General features: G+C 40.9%; 1 protein-coding gene across 8 annotated transcripts in view; it reads right to left on the reverse strand.

Moving 5' to 3' along the window:
- The window catches only part of Akap13 (A-kinase anchoring protein 13), a 280,085-nt gene that overhangs the window by 104,927 nt on the left and 153,287 nt on the right, over nucleotides 1–21,871 (reverse strand). Inside the window, exon 1 of one of the 8 annotated variants that reach the window (XM_029479052.2) lies at nucleotides 6,323–7,022. The exons of the other annotated variants lie outside the window; for them this stretch is intronic. Within the exon in view, the coding sequence (XP_029334912.1) occupies nucleotides 6,323–6,403 (81 nt within the window). The 5' untranslated portion in view covers nucleotides 6,404–7,022. Of the gene's footprint in view, nucleotides 1–6,322; nucleotides 7,023–21,871 lie in introns of those variants that run through there. 8 annotated transcript variants of the gene reach the window in all.

Here is a 21,871-nt window from a genome sequence, read left to right on the forward strand (position 1 = left end):
TTTTTTTAAATTTAATTCTGAGTAGGTTAAGCAAAAAGTTCAGATCACTGTGGACACCACTAGTATTTGGATGGTTAATTTAGAAAAGGATGATATAACGAGAATGAGATTCCCCACATAGATTTTGCTCTCAGGAAACCACAGAGCTATGAATAAAATACAGAGTGGGCAAGTGACTCAGTGAATGGGAAAAGCAGAGACTAGTTCAAGGTGATTCAGAAACTTTACTTAGCAGGTAGGTAGACATTAGAAATAGGTTTTAATACCTGTATCATTTGGAAAGAGAAATCACTCAGAACATACTTTTAAGTCATCGTATTTTTGCTCTGCTCATAGGTACTGCCACAAACCCCAGCTCAGACACCACTCAGATGCAGCACTCCAAGGTTCTAGTGAGTTACAGTGTACAGAGTACAGGATAATGAAAGGCACATTGCAAGAAACGTCAGACCCAGCCTGGTATTCTTTCTATTCCTTGAGTGTAGCCCGGGGCCTCTGTGATAACCTGAGCCACCCATCCGGAGATTCTACCAGTTTCAAAATAGAGGAATATGTTTTTGCATTGTCTTGTTTCTGGCAGTGTCGTACCACTGTTTGTAACTGAACATTCTAATAATACAGCTATGGTAACACCCAGTCTTCCCAGTCACCACAAATATTTATTTCCTTTGCAATCTTTTTAGACAATCCAGACAAAGATACAACAAGGCTGAAGAAAAGGAAGCAAAAATCTAACATCTAAATATTCCTTCTGAGCTTCAGCTAATGAGATTGCATGGCCTGTCTAAGAAATGAACATAGAGGGGACTGCCATTTTCTAAGTATTTTCATTTATCATAAAGAAAACACTTAGAAATCCCATGACCATTCAACTAGCATGCTGAATTGTTAGTTACAAAATTGGCTTTCATTAAATTTTCAGTGACATTAAGACTAATGTTATTATTAATAACAGATTTGTGGTTTTCCAGGTACTCAAACTTACTAAACTACTAGACACAAGTGGATCCTAAAATTGCCCTAACTCAGGCACTAATCTTATATTTACAAGCCCGGTCACACACAGATGGGCTCCTCCTTTTTGGTATGCTAGTTTGTGAGTAAGCCACAAGCACTTGCTGTCTTTTAAGAATGCTCTCATTTGTCAGTCTCCGTCTGGCTATGGAAGGTTCTCATCAGTCAACATATGAAGTCAACATTAGCTTCTTGAAGAACAATGGGGAAAAGGGCATATTGGTACCAAAGGGCCCCTGCCAACAACCAAAATTATTTCATATCCCATTTTAAACATATGATTCATAGTTATAAACCATTTATCCAAAGAGCCGGAAGCCACGTCTGTATCAAGAAAGAGGGAGGCAAAGGAAGAATGTCAGATGCAAAGGAAGAGGGATGCTAACCAAGGATAAGTATCCTGGGTTGGGGTGCCAGGGGAAGACTATCTAGATAGGTTCTGCTATTTATAAGACATTTCAGAAAGCTGCATGGAATGGAGTCAGGCCTGTAATCATGGTACCTGGGAGGTGAAAGCAGGACTATTTAAGGTTAGCCTCTCAGCTATGTAGTGAGTTCAAGGCTAGTTTAGGCTACTGAGACCTTGACTTTGACAGGCAGATAGACGGACAAGACTATTTACACAGAAATGATAAACAACATAGATAAGAATTAAGAGTAAGCCACAGAAAGTTCGGGCATAAAACACTAATGAGGAATGATGACGCTAATTCACAGGGACTTCTTTGAATGTCAAAGGTTAGGAACTGGAGTTCTATGTTTGGAATAACAAAGTGAAAGGTACACAATCTAAACCTTGAGATGACTGTTGCTTTTCACTTCTATATTTTTACAGTAAAGTTATTATTAGTTATTTTTAACATTAAAGTTAATTAAAAATTATGTTAGCACAAGGCTTATGAATCTGTATTTACAAATCTTAAAACATCAATTCATTTCAATCAAGAAATAACTTAAAGCCAGACAGGACGGCCCACACCTTTAATCCCAGCACTCAGAGGGTAGAAGCAGGTGGATCTCTGTGAGTTCCAGTTAGCTTGGTCTATATAACAAGTTCAATGCCAATCAGGCATTTATTGTTAAGACAGTAAAATCATTTTAAAAAATCTATTACATTTTAAAGTAAGAATATGATATCTCATTCTGTATGCACAAGTATACCAATAAAGGTAAAAAAAATGTAAACTTAGTGAACTATGCAAATGTATGGTGAGAACGTAGAGGATCACCTGAGTATCTAAGCGGTACATGCGTCCAATGGAAACTGCACATAGGTAAGGAAGCCAGAGGGCAATGTTGGAATCTTCTCTATCAAACTCTATTTTACAATTCAGACAGTCTCTCTCTGAACCTAGTGATCTTCATCAGCTAGCCTGGCTAGTTGGCAAGCCTCAGGAATTCTCCTGTCTCCATCTCCCCAGCACAGAATTACAGATGTGCACTGCCATGCCTGACCTTTACACAGACTCTAGGGACCTAAACCCAGGCACTTTGTGGACTGAGCCATTTCCCAGTGCACCAAATGAATTTTAAAATGCTAATAGAAAATACTGAAATTCAAAATACTGTGAAAGTAATTGGAGAACACCACTGAGAGGGAGGGAGAGGAAGAGGCAAAAGAATTATAGGGAAAAGCTGCTACAGATTGTGAGGCAAATGAACTCTTGCTATCATGCATCTATCCAAAGTGTCATAAAAAGAATTCCCCTATTGGGAAAGAGTTAATCAACATTATGTATATGACCTCTTGCAATACAAGTCTATGATAGAAAATCATATATATTGGTGCATATGTGCATGTACACCTCTGTGTATATACTCATATAATAAAAGGAATGGGTCAACTCAAGGGAGCCTCAGGAGAGCAAGACAATACACTGTTTGTGAAGAGTCTGACTTTGGTTTGCCTCCTATCATTGATTACATATGAAGAGTGACAACAGGGGGAATTACTGGCTACTCTAACCTGTTTTCTTGTATTTGAAAAGAGACAGTAATTAAGACTGCAAACATCCCATGCTAATGTCTCAGTATCTATTCTCGCCTTATTTTACTCCACAAAGGTTATTTGACCATGTTGGGGCCTGCCACAGCAGCAGTCTAATATATCCCCACACTGCCAGAATAATCTTTTATTTTATTATTATTTTTCACTTGAACTATTGATTACTATCTTTAAAAAATACATCAGAGAACAATCCATCACTTTATGTTGCAGAGACAAATGGCTTAAAAGAATATTTGTATTATGCTATACCATGAAGTTTCCAGTAAGAAAAACTCAACCCTCATCAAAGTGGGGAAAAAGGCACAATTAGTGGATTCTAAGATTCAGGCCACAGTAGTTAAATGATCTTTCATCACATGTAGCATCTACAAGGAATTCTTCCTTCTCCAACACTTTTAGCACCTTTATTTTTTTTTTAACTGAAATAGGCCTTTTAATGATGCTACCTATAACATCATCTCAACAACTCATTGACATAAAAATGGAATAAATTGAACCTAGGTTCTAATCCCAAATTCTTATATTTTAAGGGACTTTCTTGTACCAGATAATATTCTTTCTGGTTAGTTTAAAAAGAAGTAAGATACTCCTTTGTCTAGGTATGGAATGGGTGATAGTAACTTCTTTTTGATCTTTTTTTTAAAGCACAGTGGGAAAGGTTCCTCCTAACTATGGCTGCTTGCTTTTGCACATCGGTTCTGGCTCCAGTCTCTTTACAATGAACTTGCTGCACTATATGCAGAATGCTCCTACCTGTCAGGAAGTACACATCAGTTTCTCTCTTCCTCAGAGACTCAGTTCATTATTTTTAAAACTCTTCCTTCATCCTTCATGTAGACAAGACCTCTCTCTTCTCAGCCTCTGCCGAATGAAGCACACTACTTGTCTCTGTCCTAGTACACAGCCTCTGCATGTTTCTCTGGTTAGCTGATCTTAGGAAGATCCTCTTAGACTCAGCCCCTCAGTTCGCAGTCGTGTTTCTAGTATTTCCTCAGGAAATGGGGTAAAATAGTCACTGCCTGACAAATAACTCTCAAGTCAAATAAATCACAGAAAAGGGAAATATAAAAATAGTGTCTACAAATGAAGAACCCTGAACTGAGTTAGCTTAACTCATATAAAGCTTTCATACCCAACTAACTTGTATGATACTATATATTTTTAGCATTCCTTTTTATTTGATTGGATTAATTTTAAAATTTTTATTTATTTTATGAGTATTCTGCCTGTATATACATATGTGCCCCAAGTGCACACCTGATGTATGTAAAAATCAGAAGAAAGCAGTAGATGCCCTGGAATTGGAGTTAGGGATGACTGTGAGTCACCATGCATGTACTGGGAATCAAACCCAGGTCCTCCCCCAAAGCAGCAAGTGTCATTAACCACTGAGTCTCTCTCTAGCCCCTATTTGTAAAATAATGGTTTTCACTGTAACATTTTGGTATGTGTATCATTATACTTTGCTATTTGCCCCTATAGCTATCACTTGCCCCCACCCCCTTCTGCCACCTAAATAGTACCCTCTTTTGCTTTCTTCTGTCTCCCCCAACCTTCCAAAAACCACACTGAGGGAGGGGGAAAGAGAGATTCCTGTGACAACAGAAGAGCGCTCCGCCTTTCCCTGGCCTGTTAAATCAAAAGGGCCGCAACATCACAAGACAAAGATCCTAGAAAGTAGCCTTTCTAAAGTTCTTATATAAGAGGGCAAAATATCAGAAGATAATTGTTATCTCTCAGAGGAAATGACTTTTCAGAGAAATTAAAACCAACATCATCTTTGGAACAAGTTCAAAACACCAAATTACAAAGTAGGCCTGGCAAGTTAAACCACCTGACAGTGATTACTGAGGGGCAGTGACACCACCACACCACAAATCACACCTCCTCTGAGGGCCGCACCCAATGTGGATTTCACTGGCTTCTGTGTCTAGGTTTCTGAGCTCATTTGCCAGCTTCTTGTAAGGAGAGACTAAGTATTGTAACCCATACCCGAAAGGCCAAGGGAAGGTAATGTTAGGCTAGTCTCGGATGCTTTACCAAGGTTAGTAGGTGCTTATCTCAAAGGGGCAGGGGATGGTGGCACAAGGGTGAGGTGGCCCAGTTGGTAAAGGTGTTTGCTGCTAAGCCTGATGACCTGAGTTTGATCCCCAGGATCCACAAGGTTGAAGGACAGAACAAACTCCCTCAAGCTACCCTCTGACTATACAACAGGTGAGCCATGCCACACATACAACAGCAAAAAATTGAAATGTCATAAAAGAAAGTGGGTTATCTCAAGTACTAAACAGAGTTGAAACACCAACAGTAGACTTCCACTATTTATTTAACCCAGACATTAGATTAGTACTTTATCCAAAATTATTCCTTTTCTACTTAGCCTGCTTCACTTTCCAAAATTTAGATGTTCAGGTTCTTTGGCTTCTATGAAGTACTTGGCTGACTTCCAATTTTCCTGCCTTTGCCAGAAAACAGCTAAACTTCCAAAAAGTACTTCATGAGTTGTCCAACATTCCCAGACTCTGGCCTTACCGAATGTAGAAGTCCTTACTAATTTTAGATTCAAGGATGTCTTCTGTGAACAATTAGCCAGTTCAGAGTCTCCGCCCCCTTCCGCTTAGACACCCAACATTACTAATGATGTGAAATCAAACAAATGTAAATGCAGCTTATCACTGGTCAGAAGCTAAGGCAGGAAAAGAGTCAACTAGAGACAGTTCCAACAGAGCCCTGACTTCTTGTTCCCCTGGAAAACTAAGACTGAGGGAGAGACAGGAGAAGAGCAGATAGGAAAGACCAAAGACCTACACAGACAAAGGGACAAAGAGACAGACAGAAAAGGAAGCACACAGAGAAAGAGAGTCAGGCAAAAGGGAGGTGGAATTGAGGTGTGGGGATGGGGCAAGCAACAGAAAACAGAGGCATCTAGCAAAAGGGCAGCTCTGAGAATGAATTCCTCCTTTGTGATTGTTTAGATTCTACTTAGAACAAGTAAAATTTTATTTTAGTAATAAGTGCTTTGTTGCAGATTCATTCTCTCTCTCTCTCTCTCTCTCTCTCTCTCTCTCTCTCTCTCTCTCTCTCACACACACACACACACACACACACACAGAGCCTCTGTTCAGACATGCCTTTAAAGAATTTTAAATCCCCCCCCCCCCTTCTTGGTCTTCTATCACTGTTAGCTCAGGCTTTCTCACACTTCATCCTAGTTTAGGAAGGATCAAGACCTGGCAGTAAGGGCACAGAGAGAAGCCTTCCTGAGATGTTCAAACTGTACGAGGTGTGGCCCCTTCTTACCTTCAGCAACACCACATCGACAGTCCTGTCCACCTTGGAGATGTCACACAGGCTATAGCGCCTTTTGTGCCGCTCATACATTTTGTACAGATGCAGAAAAGAAGAGACAAAATGTAGACGGGTATCTGCTGAATCCAGGGACCAATGTGCTCACACAGGTCCGAAATCCCAAATTCTCACAGTGGGCGGGAGGAGACTTCAGCTTCCAGATTCCGATTTATAGAAAAGTCTCCGGTTAAGGAAAAAAAAAAGCAGACTCCAAATCTGTGAACTAAGTGGGGACTTTCTGGCAACTTCAGAGCACGGAGACGAGTTTATAATTCATAATAAAAGCAGTCTGCAGTAAGATCGCTGCTGTGCACATCTTGACTGAAAGAGAAACACAGATCTTTTCCATCACTGCCGAGAACTCCAGTAGAAAAATTAAGGACGAACTGGCTAAGCATAATGGTTGGCACATGTATGCAGAAAACCCAGAGCCAGTAAGCACTTAGCCACGAAGACGGAGGTTTTTTTTTTTTTTTTTGGAAGGTGGCTATTTCAAAAGTGACGGCTTGAGAGAATTCCTTAAAACAACAAAGACTAGAAACCTATATGAAGGGGGGAAAAAAGAAAAAAAAATCTGGAGGTGTTTTCTAGAGTATCCACTTTTTTAGCCAGTCTCCAGCTCTTCAGCAGCAGGGCTGGATTTTGACTTAAGTTGAAAATATCTAAGGACAGCCGGCCGGGCTGAGTACAAGGAAAATAGACCACTCCCCCAGATGTCCTCCCTCCCTCCCTCCCTAGCTGGCTGCCGCTAGCTAGCCAGTTCCTCCCTCCGCAGCCTCCACACCCTTTACCCTGCTCTCTCAAGATCGTCATTACTTGCCCTTTCAGACCTGCACCAGCAGCCTTGGAGGTTTGGAAACCTAATTGCAGTGGTGGGAACATGAATCATCTACAGACTAAGAGAAAAAACAAGGCTTCCTTTTCCAACAGGCTTCCTCCTGCTCCTCCTCCTCCTCCTTACAAGTCCCCAGTGAAAAAGGCTCTGTCAGACACAGCAAGGAACGACCTCAGTCCCTTTGATGCCAGTAGTATGCTAATAAAGAAAGGCGGTGTTATACTAAACACTACAAGTCTGTACAACAGCCTTGGCGATTCAGGAAAGACACAGAGACACTGAATCCAGCCAAGGCATATACAGCATCTCCCTGCAGAATGCAAAGCAGTGATTTAATATCAGAAAAATGTTAGCCAAATAGTTCAGAGTTATGTCTCTAGGATGTAGAATTAGCTACAAAAATGTCTGGCAAGGGTTAGAAGTCATCACGAGTTAAGGTTTTGTTTCATCTGGGGTCTGAGAAAGTTCTAAAGAAAGTTAAAGAGATGGCATAGGATGAATGTACGCATGTCTCTTAGGACTCTTGGGACTAAGAAGAGTCACGTGGCTGAGACCGCCTTGCCTGTCACACCTCTCAATCATGGGACTATGTGACTTCATTTGCCTGTTTTCTTGCTTCTCCAGACCTTTCCAGTTGCCAATCTCCTATGCCTCAGGAGCAGACACAGCCGTTCATTTTCAGACATTGGGGACTGTAATAAACGTTGGAGGGGTAAAGAGGAAGAGGAATCAAGGAAGCAAAAAGCAGAAAAGAGAGGTGAAAGAATAGAAAAGGAGGTTAAAACAAAACCCTAAAATAAACCCACAGGTGGGCTAGGTATGGACATGTCTTTAATCCCAGCACTACGGAGACAGAGCAGGCAGACCTCTGTGAGTTCGAGGATAGCCTGATCCATGACATGAGTTCCATGACAGACAGGGCTATATAAAGAGACCCTGTGTCAAAAGCAAAACCAAAAAAGGGAAAAAGTATTCTAATGTTTTCCAGGAGAGGCAGTCCTACAGTCTCTTTAAGGGGGACAGAGTGCAGCTCCTTACCTTACACAGATTTGGAGAATGTGAATGTACAATCTTAAATACCACAACAGAAAGGAAGTGAAGGGATTAAATACTACAGTTTCTCTCAATATTGCAAGCAAAGTTGGTGAAAGGTGTTTTCTTTTTGAAGCTGTGAAAGGGTAAGGAAGGTCTAATGAGTCAGCATTTCCTCAGGCCAGGTGTTTAAGGAGGCGAGTCTACTTAGGAGAAAGCAACGGAGCAAACCCAGGTAAGGTGGCCAGTTCTTCGCTTACTCATCTGTCTACCCACACACCAGTCTCAGCTCTCTCTAACACAAGCCTCATCCTGATCCCACCACAGGTCCATTAAAAGCATGAAGGTGGACAATGTCCTCTTTCTGGTGCCTCTAAAGAGCAAGCCTCGCTCACACCGGCACCATAGACAGTAAGCACATGACGCTTTTCAGTACAGAGAATGCTAGACACAGTAGAAACAAGACAATTGAAGAGATGAAGAAGTTGTAAATAAAACTCTTGCTTAAGCTAACCAAAAAAGCATGGGACTCTGTCCAGGAACATACAAGAACTTTGATATTATGTGGTTTAAGGGCATAGGTCCAAAGGTCCTAGAGGGGCAGGCTTAAGTGTACAAAAAATCTGGCTGCCGATTATATTTTATGGATCAACTTTCACCAAGCTATAATTTAGAATCCCCTCTTCCCAATGAACACAAAGCCGTCTCCCCTCTGTTCTCAGATGGTTTGCTCCTCACTGCCTCTCCCTTCTGTTCTAATTAGAATCAAATGTTTCCTGCTTGCAAGTTCCCAAGCATCTCTCTAGAGAGCCAGAGATGCTCTGGTCACTGTAAAGTTTCTCTGTACCAACTCGGTCAAACTAAAGATAATTCATATCCATTCAATAGACATTCTATGCCTTGCAGAAGATGCAAACAAAGAAATAAAACCCATGGACTTTGTCCTTGGAAACATAGTCAGAGAAATGTTTCAAAACCATCATAATTTTCTGAATGACACCAGAGGACTGTTTGAAATAAATATATTGGCCTTTTTGTCTGTTTTTTTTTTTTGTCCTAGAAATCTAGATTTTTCTCTTTTCTACACATACAAGCATATTAAGAACAATTTAAAACTGTCCTTGCTAATCTGTTTCTTCTCAGAGAACAAATGCTCTGGGTGGGGCAAAAATGCTGTGGGTGGGGCAGAAAGTCTGTTTGCTTTCCCCTTTGGATGTGCCTGGCACTCCCCCATGGAAGGCAGAATCTGTAGTCTGTGCTCTTACTGCTGATGCTACGGTTCCAAGTTTTTATCAAAAACATCTGGAACCACTGAACAGCTATTCTGTTAGGATTTTGAAACACAGCAACCAATCATTTCCCATCTAAACTCTAGCTGAAAGCTACAGATTTGAAGGAGATTTTAAGTGCATTTCTTTGTTCCTTCAAGTTTAGGAACTTGCAAGAAAACACAGATTTTTCATAAGCATGTGAAATAGGGGTTATTTACAGTATCAGCTCTCTCTCTCTGTGATCGATAGCCCACTCTCTATCTATGACAAGGAGCACCAACCCCTTCAATAGAAGTAACAAGCACTCAGATTATCATGTACCTAAGATGTACCAAGTATTCCAGCACAAGAGTCTACTACGAATTTTCACACACTTTATTACATTTCTGCTCAGGAGTTAAATTTTTCTTGATTTAATACTTTATCCAAATTGTTTAGATTTTAGGAACTAATGCTGTGTGGTTCTTTGGTTCCAGTTAAAATAGAAGCTCACAGTTTACTGCAAGGCTTCTGAATTAGGGCGCCACCTGGTGGAAATTTTGACACTAAGGGCCAGAAAACCTTGTGGCTCTTAGCAGCCAAACCCCTCCTCCCTCTAAGCTCAAAGAGAAGGAACATTAAGGAGTAATGCTTAAACCACAAGGATCAATTCAGCTAGGCAGGGAACATGGGACAGTGAGGTAAAAACCAAGGGGCGGTTCTCCTAGGTGAGCCACTATCTGCGATCCTGATCAAACTAGAAAGTATTAATCTGATGATCTGGATATGGAGTTCTGGAATGTACAAAAAAAGTGGTTGGAAGCTGGACCCACTCCAAGTTCTTTCTTGCTCTATTACTACATCGTATTATTTGGACACTGAGACTTGTTGTTGAACACCTTGTTACATAAAAGTTCATTATATGTGAATGAATGAATAGCAAAGTAAAGAGAATTAAACATTTTCTAAAAACCATTATTATTGCAGATTCTTATTTTTCACCTTTAGTCTTCAGATGAGATGGAAAGCAAAGGTTTTACTATGCTTAAACATTTACACTCACCAGAACATCGCACATTCGTTGATGAAAAATTTGATTAGCATCTACTTGAGGAACACTTGTCTGATTAGAACAAAGTTTCCTTCCAATGAGATGTGAGAGTGTGCATAGGGAAAGAAGGGAATCATTTAGAAAGACTGTAAAGCCAACATCTCCACCCAGGAGTTCCTTTTAAATGTCAGATGTCAGCGTTTAAGCAATGAGAGGAGCCCTACTCTTTCCTCTTGGCATTTCACTGGACACAGACTCAAGGTTCAAGGAGGGACAATCAGTAAAATAGGGAAGTTGGTAGCAAACGTCAGGAAACACCTTTGCTTGAACTCTTTACTGCCTTTGCAAGGAGGGGGAACCACCACATACAACATTCAGCTTGAAGCAGCAAATTGTTTAATAATAGCAACAAGTGAATTAACAACAAAAGATGGATGGCTTCACAGAAAAGTCTCTTCATGGATAAATATTCTTTCCCTGGATATTAAGTCTTATAGAACAAGACCACAAATGCCAAATCTCCCCACTAGCTATCTGATACAAAGAGGGAAGAAATCCCGCCAGGCTTGGTTGCAGAGGTCTGTAATGCCAGCATTGGGGAGCCGCAGACTGGAGAAGCAGGAGTTCAAGATCAGCATGTACACATGAGAGCCTGCTTTAAAAATTTTTAAAATGAAGGAAAAAAGGGAAGAATGAAAGGGAAGAGAGAACGAGAGGAAAAAGTCAGGAAGGAGAGAAAAAAGAGAAAGAAAGGAGGGAGGGAGAGAAGAGGAAGAAAAAGAGAATGACAAAATTTCACTGGGAAAACTGAATAGTTCAGTCTGTAGAACATGTTTCCTGAAGCAAGATGATACTGGTAGAATGCTTGGCTATGTCTCTTGTTCACTAAGAAATCAATCAATCAATCAATCAATCAATCAATCAATCACTCTCTCTCTCTCTCTGTCTCTCTCTTCCCCCACCCCCCTCTGTGTGTGTGTGTGTATGTGTATGTATGTATGTTTGTTCCCAAGAAAGACCAATAAGGTGGCCAGGTATTGAGATCACAGACATTTGTGATCTCAACTATTTATTGCTACTTTTTAATTTTCCAGCAGTGTTCCTTCGAGGCCTGATCAAGAGAGTCTCACACAAGGGCAGTCTTGCACTGGCCAAAACAAAGCAAAACCTACATTTTCCACCTCTTATCCCCACCCATCTCAGTGGTAATGGTGACAAGAATTTCTCTCAGATGAAGACATCTGGCTTCAGTAACTATGAACTTTTATTTCAACAAAACAAGCATAAACAATATGCTTCCATTCTGTTTCCCCTCTAAGGTGTTAATAATAAGAAGGGCATGCTTTCTCCACATTTTAGTCTTTTCCAATGCATTCCACAACAGTTCTGTTTTTGTTTTGTTATTTGTATACATACACAGTGATATACTAGGGCTAGGAATGCTAAGTGCAAAGCTGCTATAGCAGGCAGAGGAAAGACAGCAGATCAAAGGAGCAGTGGTTTCCATTCAAGTGGGTGGAGAGTAAGAGAAGAGTTAAAATCTTAACAAGAATAGAATTCTGGACACTGAGAGTCAGAGAGGGAAGAGCACTTTAAGTGTCGTATTTGACTAGATGTCTGCTTGGACAATGAATTAAAAGGAGGCATTCAGTAGAGGAATTGACAGCAGGTGAGATTAGGTACATTTAGGACTAGATTACAGAGATGTCCAAGACAAGCTGTGTGCTAAATGGCAGAACTAATGTTTATGTCTAGAAATTGGGAGAATGCTTAAGAATTAGGTATATAGATCTGGAAATCAAAACACAGATAAGAAATCGAGAAAATTCAAAGAAAAGAAGTACCCCCCAGCAGGAATGGTAAGTAGTGTCGAATGCTGAGAAAGAGGAAGAGTGTGAGATGGACTTGGCAGTGTAAATGTTTCACAGGACAAGAAGCTACTTCTGCATCAGTGACCAGAATACCTGACAGAAACAACGCAAGGGAGGAATTATAGGGTATTACAGGGGAACTGAGACCTATCTGAATTCCTTTGTGACCAGGATGTGCTGGCAAAGAGATTCGCTCTCTGTCTCTGTTATGTGTACCACAAGCTTCATACTGCCCACACTCTTCATTGCAACTCATTTTCCACTACTCTGCAAGGTCAATCTATAAAAAGCTGGTGTCTCCAAGTTCCAAGATTATGATGCAGTTTGCCCTACTTTAATTCCCCAGATCACTTTAACTTCTAGGATCATCCCTCCTCTCCCAACGTCTTTTGGATGTTGGTATGCCTTTACCAACATCTACCCCTCAAATCTCACTTCATGAACTCAGCTCTCTTTATCCAGACATTCCTACAGCTCTTCTTTGAAGTACTATGGCACTGGCTCTATGGTGGCTTCCCCTATAATCACGGGTACTGCCTGCTTGATCTGCCTCTAAGTAGAAGATGATCTCTTTAAAATCAATAGCATTTAATTTCTTTATAGTGTCCAACGCACTGTAAGGCACATAGGCCAGATGGTGACAGATTATGTCTTTGTTCACTACTGTATCATAATCCTAAAACTCCCTTAATAGCTGACCAAATTTAGTTATTAAACAATTCAAGGATGTCAGGGCTGGGGCTTGAAAGATGACTTGGTAAAAAGCACTTGCCCCACAAGCTGGACAACCTGAGTTTGGATCCCTAGAATTCACATAAAAGCTAGTCATGGGAATGGGAGGTGGAATAAGAATCTGCAGAAGCTTGTGAGTGTGCATGGGCATACACACACACACACACACACACACACGCAGAGAGAGAGAGAGAGAGAGAGCGCACATCTGTGCTAACATAAACAAATGAAAAGTTGAAGTTTGAAAGGTAAGTCCTGAACAGACAACCCCTCCCCTGAAATAAAAACTTCAAAATAATCCTAAGTTTAGGAAAAATTGAATCCCAATATAAAATCAGTGTGTATTACTTTAGGAAATGACTTGTTCCTCTGATTTTTCTCTTCACAGCAAGAAGGAATAACTCTGGTACAGTCATTCTGTAAGAGAAGCCAAGAAATGATTCAGCTTCCCATGGAAGACTTTCCTCATCACCCCAGCGAACTCACCACAGTACAGTCATGCTTTCCAGAGCGCAGAAATACAGCTTCATCTTTTTTTTTTTTTAAATCAAGGTTCAAAAGACAAAGCAAAAAGAAAAGTCCTCTGTGGGAGAAACAACATCAAAAACCCACTGTAGGACTTTCCTGTCAGGTTTATGTCAGCATTTATGTGTCCCCCAAACAAAAACTGATTCTCACACTGGAAGTGATCTCAACATCTACTCCCTGTAGACTAGCATTCAGAACATGGGGAGATACTATCAAAGGTGCCAAGGGAGCAAAGCAATCACTAGCCTTGCACAGCTGTGCCACTTATGATTCACAACAATGACCAGCAAGGCACTTTCATCTTAGCCACCAGCTGTTTAACTGGACTTAAAGACAGCTCAATAAGAAGGAAAGAAAGAGGGTCTGTACTATGAAAGAATGCCTGTACTATAAATCTAGCCAACTATCCAGGACTAGTGAGGTCACAGATCTTGGAGGGAAACCTACCACCGTCATTTTCCTAAGTCAATATAGTACCAACTGCATTCTAAATACCTACTTGGATTACCCTCAGATAATTGTAGCTCTCACGGGCCATCAGAGGGGTTTTTGTTTTTTGTTTTTGTTTTGTTTTGTTTTTTTCCTAGAAAACAAAGACCATTACAGAAAGCTGCAATTGTCAATATACTGAGAACAACTGCTCTGGGGTGCTGTGCTGGGTGGCTTTGTGTCAACACAAGCTAGAGTCATCAGAGAGGAAGAAGCCTCAGTTGAGGAAATGCCTCCATGAGATGCAGCTGTAAGGCATTTTTTTCAACTAGTGATCAATGAGGGAGGGCCCAGCCTATTGAGGGTTCTATAAGAAAGTAGGCTGAGCAAGCCAGTTAGCAGCACCTCTCCATGGCCTCTGCATCAGCTCCTGCTTCCATGCCCTGTTTGAGTTCCTGCTCTGAATTCCTTCTATAAAGAACAGTAATACAGAAGTGTAAGCCAAATAAACTTTTTTTTCTCCCCAATTTGCTCTTTGGACATGGCGTTTCATTGCAGCAATAGAAACTCTAACTAAGAGGGGTGCCCAATTTAAATGGAAACATCAACAAGACGACTGCACACCCAGGACTCAGGGAACATTGTTGTGGCAGAAAGACTGTTAAGAGCCCGAGGACCAGGAAGTCTGCTGAGTGTGTCTTGTGACAGGAGGATAAAACATCAACAACGTGTTGCCTAGACAATAGCACAACAATGAAAATACCGACTGACATGCTAAGGTGGGTGGGAGAAATCTCATGGGGCTCCAACCTTAGATGGAAATTCACTGGCAATTAACAACTGTTTAGAGAGGGCCCCCTAAATAAAGTTATTCAATGCCAAATGCTTAGCCCTGAAATCATATACATACAAGCAACCCTCAACTGACTCTGAAGGTTTTACTTATATAGTTTTGTTCACATACATATATAGCAACAACAATAATAAAATGTAGGAGGCTATGAATTTGAGGGGAGGGGTCTGGAAGAGGCTGGAGGGAAGAACGGGATGAGGAACGCGATGTAACTACTTCCGTAATTGTATCCAATCAAAACAGGTATTTCTATGTTCTGGAACATTTCCAAGAGGTGGAACAAAACTTTTACTCCCAGAATAAATCCTAAGACTGTACATAGGAAGTTGCTATACAAACACATACTGACAAGGGGAAAGCCAGGTGTGGTAGTACATACCTAACACCCAGCACTTGTGGGTAGTGACATAAGGGACCGGAACTTTAAGGCCAGTATAAACTGCATAAAAAAACCTGAAGCCAGCTTAGGCTATAAGAGACCATGTCTTAAAAAAAAAAAAAAAGTCAACCAACGAAGTAAAGAGTGGGTAATGACCATCAACCTGAAATACATGTGAGTGCTCACAGCACACCACAGGAAGCACAGGGATGACCCAGGAGCTTAGAGTCTGTTAGGCCAGAACGGGACAACATGAATGCTGAATGAAGCCAGACTACCCAGAGTAAATAAATTATGGCTTCCAATCTATAAAATGGCAATAAAACTAATAAAGCCAGCTATAGGAGAAGTTATGAGAAATACATGGATTAAGGTATGAAAAGTATTTGTAGCACTGTTGTGGCATATTAGTTGCTGCAATTCTTATTTCTGAGCATTGTTGTTTTTTATCTTATCAAAAAGAGTACTTTAAGCCAGTCTTCAAGGAGACATATGTGCTAAAACAACTAATTACGATAAATCCCTACAAATTAGAATCGAAGGAACAAAACATTTGTGATGGATAAATCCTTGGATGTCTACTTGACATCTAGAATTAACTAAGACCAAGCAAAAATATTTTTCTTGGTTGGACTATTTGAGGTGGGAGACCCATCTGAAATTCAGATTACTTGAAGTCAGAGGATCAACCCTAAATCTGGGTCCCACCTTCTGCTGGCAGCCCACATAAAAGGACCTGGGGAAAGGAAGCTTTTGCTTTCTGCCTGCTTGCCCCCACTCTCACTGGCAAATGCATCTGTCCCACTGCTATGGCATTTCTTCACTGGTGCTAAAACCTACTTCGTCAGAATTCCAAGGTAGCCTGCAGGCCAGCAGCTCTCTTAGGACTTAACAACTACCAGACTTTTGTCCTTTCCATCAACAGACAGCCACAGCTGGATTACTTGGACCACAGCTTGTACACCACTCTAATAAAGTCCCTGTGTGTGTGTGTGTGTTGCATTCCTTTAGAGAACCGTGACTAACACAACATGTTTGCTGATATCAGACTACTACCTTCTCACTGCACAGGTTTTAAACCTTATTATGAGAGCAGCAGGGGTGTTTCTTCAGGGTGTGTTAGTGCAGAACTTTAATTCCAGAACTTGAGTGGCAGGTGCAAGTGGATCTCTGTGAGTTCCAGGCCATCCTGGTCTGGTGATTTCCAGGACAGTCAGGACTATAGGGTGGGATGAAGCATGATGGCATGAAAATTTTATCAAACTCCACTGAACAGTACACAAATTTAAAACTTACAAGGTATTTCTTGAATTTGTCAATTAAAAATTTTAGACTAAGATGAATGCAGGATAATTGTTGCTGCAGGAAGTGAATCAATCCCCCCCCCCCACTCCTTCTCCTCCTCCTCCTCCTCCTCCTTCTTCTTCTTCTTCTTCTTCTTCTCTCTCTCTCTCTCTCTCTCTCTCTCTCTCTCTCTCTCTCTCTCTCTCGCTCTCTCTCGCTCTCTCTCGCTCTCTCTCTCTCTCGCTCTCTCTCGCTCTCTCTCGCTCTCCCCCTCGCCCTCGCTCTGTGTGTGTGTGTGAGAGAGAGAGAGTGAAAGGTAGTAGTGGGGAACCTGTGGGCCTGAAGAGGAGCTGTCAGGTAGGAACCCTATTCTAAGGAACGGATTAAACTGTATAAGTAGTCTAAGTTCAAAAGGTTTTTAAAAATGGACTGCTGTTTACATATGTGTGTGTTGTACATACCATAGTGTGTCTGATCAAATTTGTGGAGCTGGTTCTTTCTTCTCACCTTTATATGAGTTCTGCGAATCAAAATCAGGCTGCCAGGCTTACACAAGTGACTTTACTCATTGAGCCATTTCACCAATCCCAGAAGCCACTTACTAATAAAATGATATATTATCCCATAAATTTCTGATAGGGAGAGAGGTATTAAGAAAAAGGGTATTGGCCACTATAAATAAATGGTATTAGTAGTTAGACATTATTAATAATTTATCTGAAAAGAAATTAATCAGCAAACAAAATAAACTCTCTACTTGTTCTGAATACCTCCTTTAACCTCCTTTAACCTAGTGTCAGATTCCCTGGAACTGGAGTTACAGTTGTGAGCCATCATGTGAGTGCTGAGAACCCTACCAAGGCCCTCTGCAAGAGCAACAAGGGATCTAAAACAATAAGCCAGCTCTCAGCACCCAATCTGTTTTAGTACCAACTTCTGCCAAGGTATTAATTTTGCACCCCAACTAACATAACTTAAAGTTTTGTTCTATGAAACTAGCCAATATGATTAAAAAAAAAAGATGCAGTAAATATATATATTTTTTTAATTTTTAATATTTTTATTACATATTTTCCTCAATTACATTTCCAATGTTATCCCAAAAGTCCCCCATAGCGCCCCCCACTTCCCTACCCACCCATTCCCATTCTTTTGGCCCTGGCATTCCCCTATATTGGGGCATATAAAGTTTGCAAGTCCAATGGGCCTCTCTTTCCATTGATGGCCGACTAGACCATCTTTCGATACATATGCAGCTAGAGACAAGAGCTCCGGGGTTCTGGTTAGTACATCATGTTGTTCCAACAATAGGGTTGCAGATCCCTTTAGCTCCTTGGGTACTTTCTCTAGCTTCTCCATTGGGAGCCCTGTGATACATCCAATAGCTGACTGTGAACATCCACTCCTGTGTTTGCTAGGCCCCGGCATCGTCTCACAAGAGACAGCTATATTTGGGTCCTTTCAGCAAAATCTTGCTAGTGTATGCAATGGTGTCAGTGTTTAGAAGATGCTTATGGGATGGATCCCTGGATACGGCAGTCTCTAAATGGTCCATCCTTTCATCACAGCTACGAACTTTGTCTCTGTAACTCCTTCCCTGGGTGTTTTGTTCCCAATTCTAAGAAGGGGCACAGTGTCCACACTTTGGTCTTCATTCTTCTTGAGTTTCATGCGTTTAGCAAATTGTATCTCATATCTTGGGTATCCTAAGTTTTGGGCTAATATCCACTTATCAGTGAATACATATTGTGTGAGTTCTTTTGTGATTGTGTTACTTCACTCAAGATGATGCCCTCCAGGTCCATCCATTTGGCTAGGAATTTCATAAATTCATTCTTTTTAATAGCTGAGTAGTACTCCATTGTGTAAATGTACCATAATTTCTGTATCCATTCCTCTGTTGAGGGACATCTGGGTTCTTTCCAGCTTCTGGCTATTATAAATAGGGCTGCTATGAACATAGTGGAGCATGTGTCCTTTTTACCGGTTGGGACATCTTCTGGATATATGCCCAGGAGAGGTATTGCTGGATCCTCCGGTAGTACTATGTCCAATTTTCTGAGGAACCGCCAGACTGATTTCCAGAGTGGTTGTACAAGCTTGCAATCCCACCAACAATGGAGGAGTGTTCCTCTTTTTCCACATCCTCGCCAGCATCTGCTGTCACCTGAATTTTTGATCTTAGCCATTCTGACTGGTGTGAGGTGGAATCTCAGGGTTGTTTTGATTTGCATTTCCCTGATGATTAAGGATGTTGAACATTTTTTCAGGTGCTTCTCTGCCATTCGGTAAAATATATTTTTGTATGTAGATTTCAGAGAAGCAATACAGAAATTTGTTAGCTAACTAGGTCTCCGCCCGGCTAGCATTTTCTGTATTTCCTTTTCTTGGAAGACATTCACCATATGGCAAACATTACGCATTCTTGCTGTAAGGGATGGAGATAGAATGCAAGAATATAGAGGGCTAAGAGGAATAAGTATATATGAAGGGCTTAAGCAGAAGGCAGCTGGGAGGGTAGAGGAGATGAAGAACCTGGGAAGAAACAACTAACATAAAAGGTATTCTGAAAAGGTCGTATGGAAGCTTACTACTGTAGAAGCTTCCTGAAAAAATACACACATATAAAAAGTTTAAAGGGTTGAGAGAGGTGGCTCAGCAGTTAAGAACACTGACTACTCTTCCAGAGGACCCCGATTCATTTCCCAGCACTCACACGGCAGCTCGTAACTATCCGTAACAACTTCTTAGTTCACTTGAGACCAGCAAATGACCAAATGGTAAACCGGCATAGGTGACTCACGCACATCCCTGTACTGGTTGTAGTATCAATGCACCTAACAGTCTTAAGGCTTTGATAATGCTGACATCAAGGAGATGAGGGAGATGGCTCAGCTGATAAAGTACTGCTATGTAAGTATGAGACCCAGAGTCTGGATCCCCAACAGCCATGTAAAACCCAGGGACAGAGGTGAACATCTGTAACCTCAGCACTGGGGCAGTGTATGTGGAGGGTATGATGGCAGGGCCAGGGCCAGGGCCAGGAGGATGCCTGCAACTGACTGGACCAGTCAGTATGGCAGAATTGGTGAACTCAAGGTTCAAGAGAAAGCTTGTCTCAAAAAAAAAAAAAAAAAAAAAAAAAGAAAGAAAGAAAATGAAACAGAAAAGAGTAGATGGGTCCAATTAGCTGTTAAAGTCACTTGCAAAAACAAAACAAACAAACCAAAAGACCCCTCAATTCCTGGGACCCATATCATAGCAACAACTGACTTCCTCATATGTTGTCTTCCAACCTCCACATGCATGATATTAATATGTGCACACTGACACTATTTCACTACTATTTGTTTTGTTAAAAACACATACAAAGTAAATAAAATGCAAAATAAAAACCATAAAACAGACACATGACATCAACCTCTGGCTTCTGAATGCATAAAGGTGTAAAGAGACATCCAAACACAGATGCACACACACACACACACACACACACACACACACACACACACACACAATGGATTTTGTTCAGCATTTAAAAACCAGCTAATTTAGAAACATAATAAACTTCTAAGTAGGAGCCTCCAGCTATTTGTCAACTATCTGAAACTTACATAATGCACTCATCACATTTTCTAAAGTAGAAACTGTCTCACTCAATATGATAGTCTTGATATTTAATCCTGGGGAAGGCAGCATAAAGAGCTGTGAGTCACAACATTAAAGAACGGAGGGTGAAAGTACAGCAGATGCTTCATAAAGTCTTCTCTGTCTGGCAGAACTCAGTTCCTCCTATAGTTACCAGGAGTATGTACACGGGATGGGACAGGAGGGATAGGAAAATACATATGCAAACAAACAAACAAACAAAATATATATATCCTTAGTAAATGGTTATTTTGCTAAATTAAAATTAATTACATACATCTGACAAAGGTTATTATTTATTAAAAGAATGGGAAATTAAGAGGAGTAGTAAGGGTGAATATGATCAAAATACACTGTGCAAAATTCTCAGAAAAATCAACAAAAATATTTATTTTAAAAGAAGAATAGCCAAAAGGAACATTTTGTGAAAATGTGTCAATATTTATTGTCCTCCTACCTAAGTGCAACAGTTCCTCCATTAGCCAGAGCTGTTGAAATGTAGTCAATGTGTATATTTTTACAATAGAGTAGCTTTCACGATATTTTCTGACTGCCACTTTAAACTTCAGAGTTTTGCAGTTAATTCTATTACACTGCACCGGCTGGTAATGTTCAGAGGAGAAACAGTTTGCTAGCCCTTTGTCTTTTTATAAGAGCACCCATTTCCATCATACCCTTTCTCTGCTGAGGTGACACACTACAGGAAACCATAAGAAAAATGGACAGAAGAAGTTGCTAAGCCCCCAGCTTAAACAACCTGGTTCACACTGTACTGTGCTCAGCCTCAGATACTGCAGGGTACTGTAAGTTCAGTCACCTTCTTCTTTCGCATCTGCACTAATTTCTATTTTCCTTTTCCCTTTTTTGCTTTCCTTTCTATACCCGGAAGGTACTACCAACTAAACTAAAAGAACTTAAAAGAACCAAGGAAGCTTTTCACATTAGTTTCTGTAGAGAATGGTACCAAATAACCAGTAGGAAGAGTTCAAGACTAAAAGAACAGCAAGACTAGCTCAGCTGAGACTGATAAATGTAGACCTGTGATTCTACCAAAGGCAGGAGAATCCAAAGTTCAATGTCACTTTCAGCTTCAGATCAAGTTTCATTCTAGCCCTGGCTGGCTTGATTTAGTAAACCAGGTTGGCCTCAAATTCAGATACTCCTTGCCTGCCTCTGCTCCTTGAGTACAGGGATTAGAGGTGTGTCCCACCACATCTTGCAAGTGGCAAGCATCTCGGCCCTAACTCGGGCATGCATGCATTTCCCCTGCTGCAGGGTATTCCTTTTAATAGGTTCAGCGGCAGCAACAACTGTAAAAGGGCCAAGTATACATTTCATCCCTTTCTTGACTCCAAGAGGAAAGCACAGTTTCAGACAAGAAAATCAATTCACTGGGTTTGATGTGAAGCAGACACAGCACCAGGTTCAGCACTAATGAGAGAGGATGGCCAGAGCTCCAATACCCATTTCCATCATTCTATTAGGGAAATCTAATGACTCTTAAGGAACACAGCCTACTGTGCCGTGTGTATGGGCATTATGGACAGGAACTGCTCTATGGCAAAACAAAACAAAAAGGAAGCACATCACACACACACACACACACACA

Source organism: Mus caroli, unplaced genomic scaffold (assembly GCF_978045245.1).
Source record: "Mus caroli unplaced genomic scaffold, Mus_caroli_1 scaffold_8, whole genome shotgun sequence".
Taxonomy (NCBI): Eukaryota; Metazoa; Chordata; class Mammalia; order Rodentia; family Muridae; genus Mus; species Mus caroli.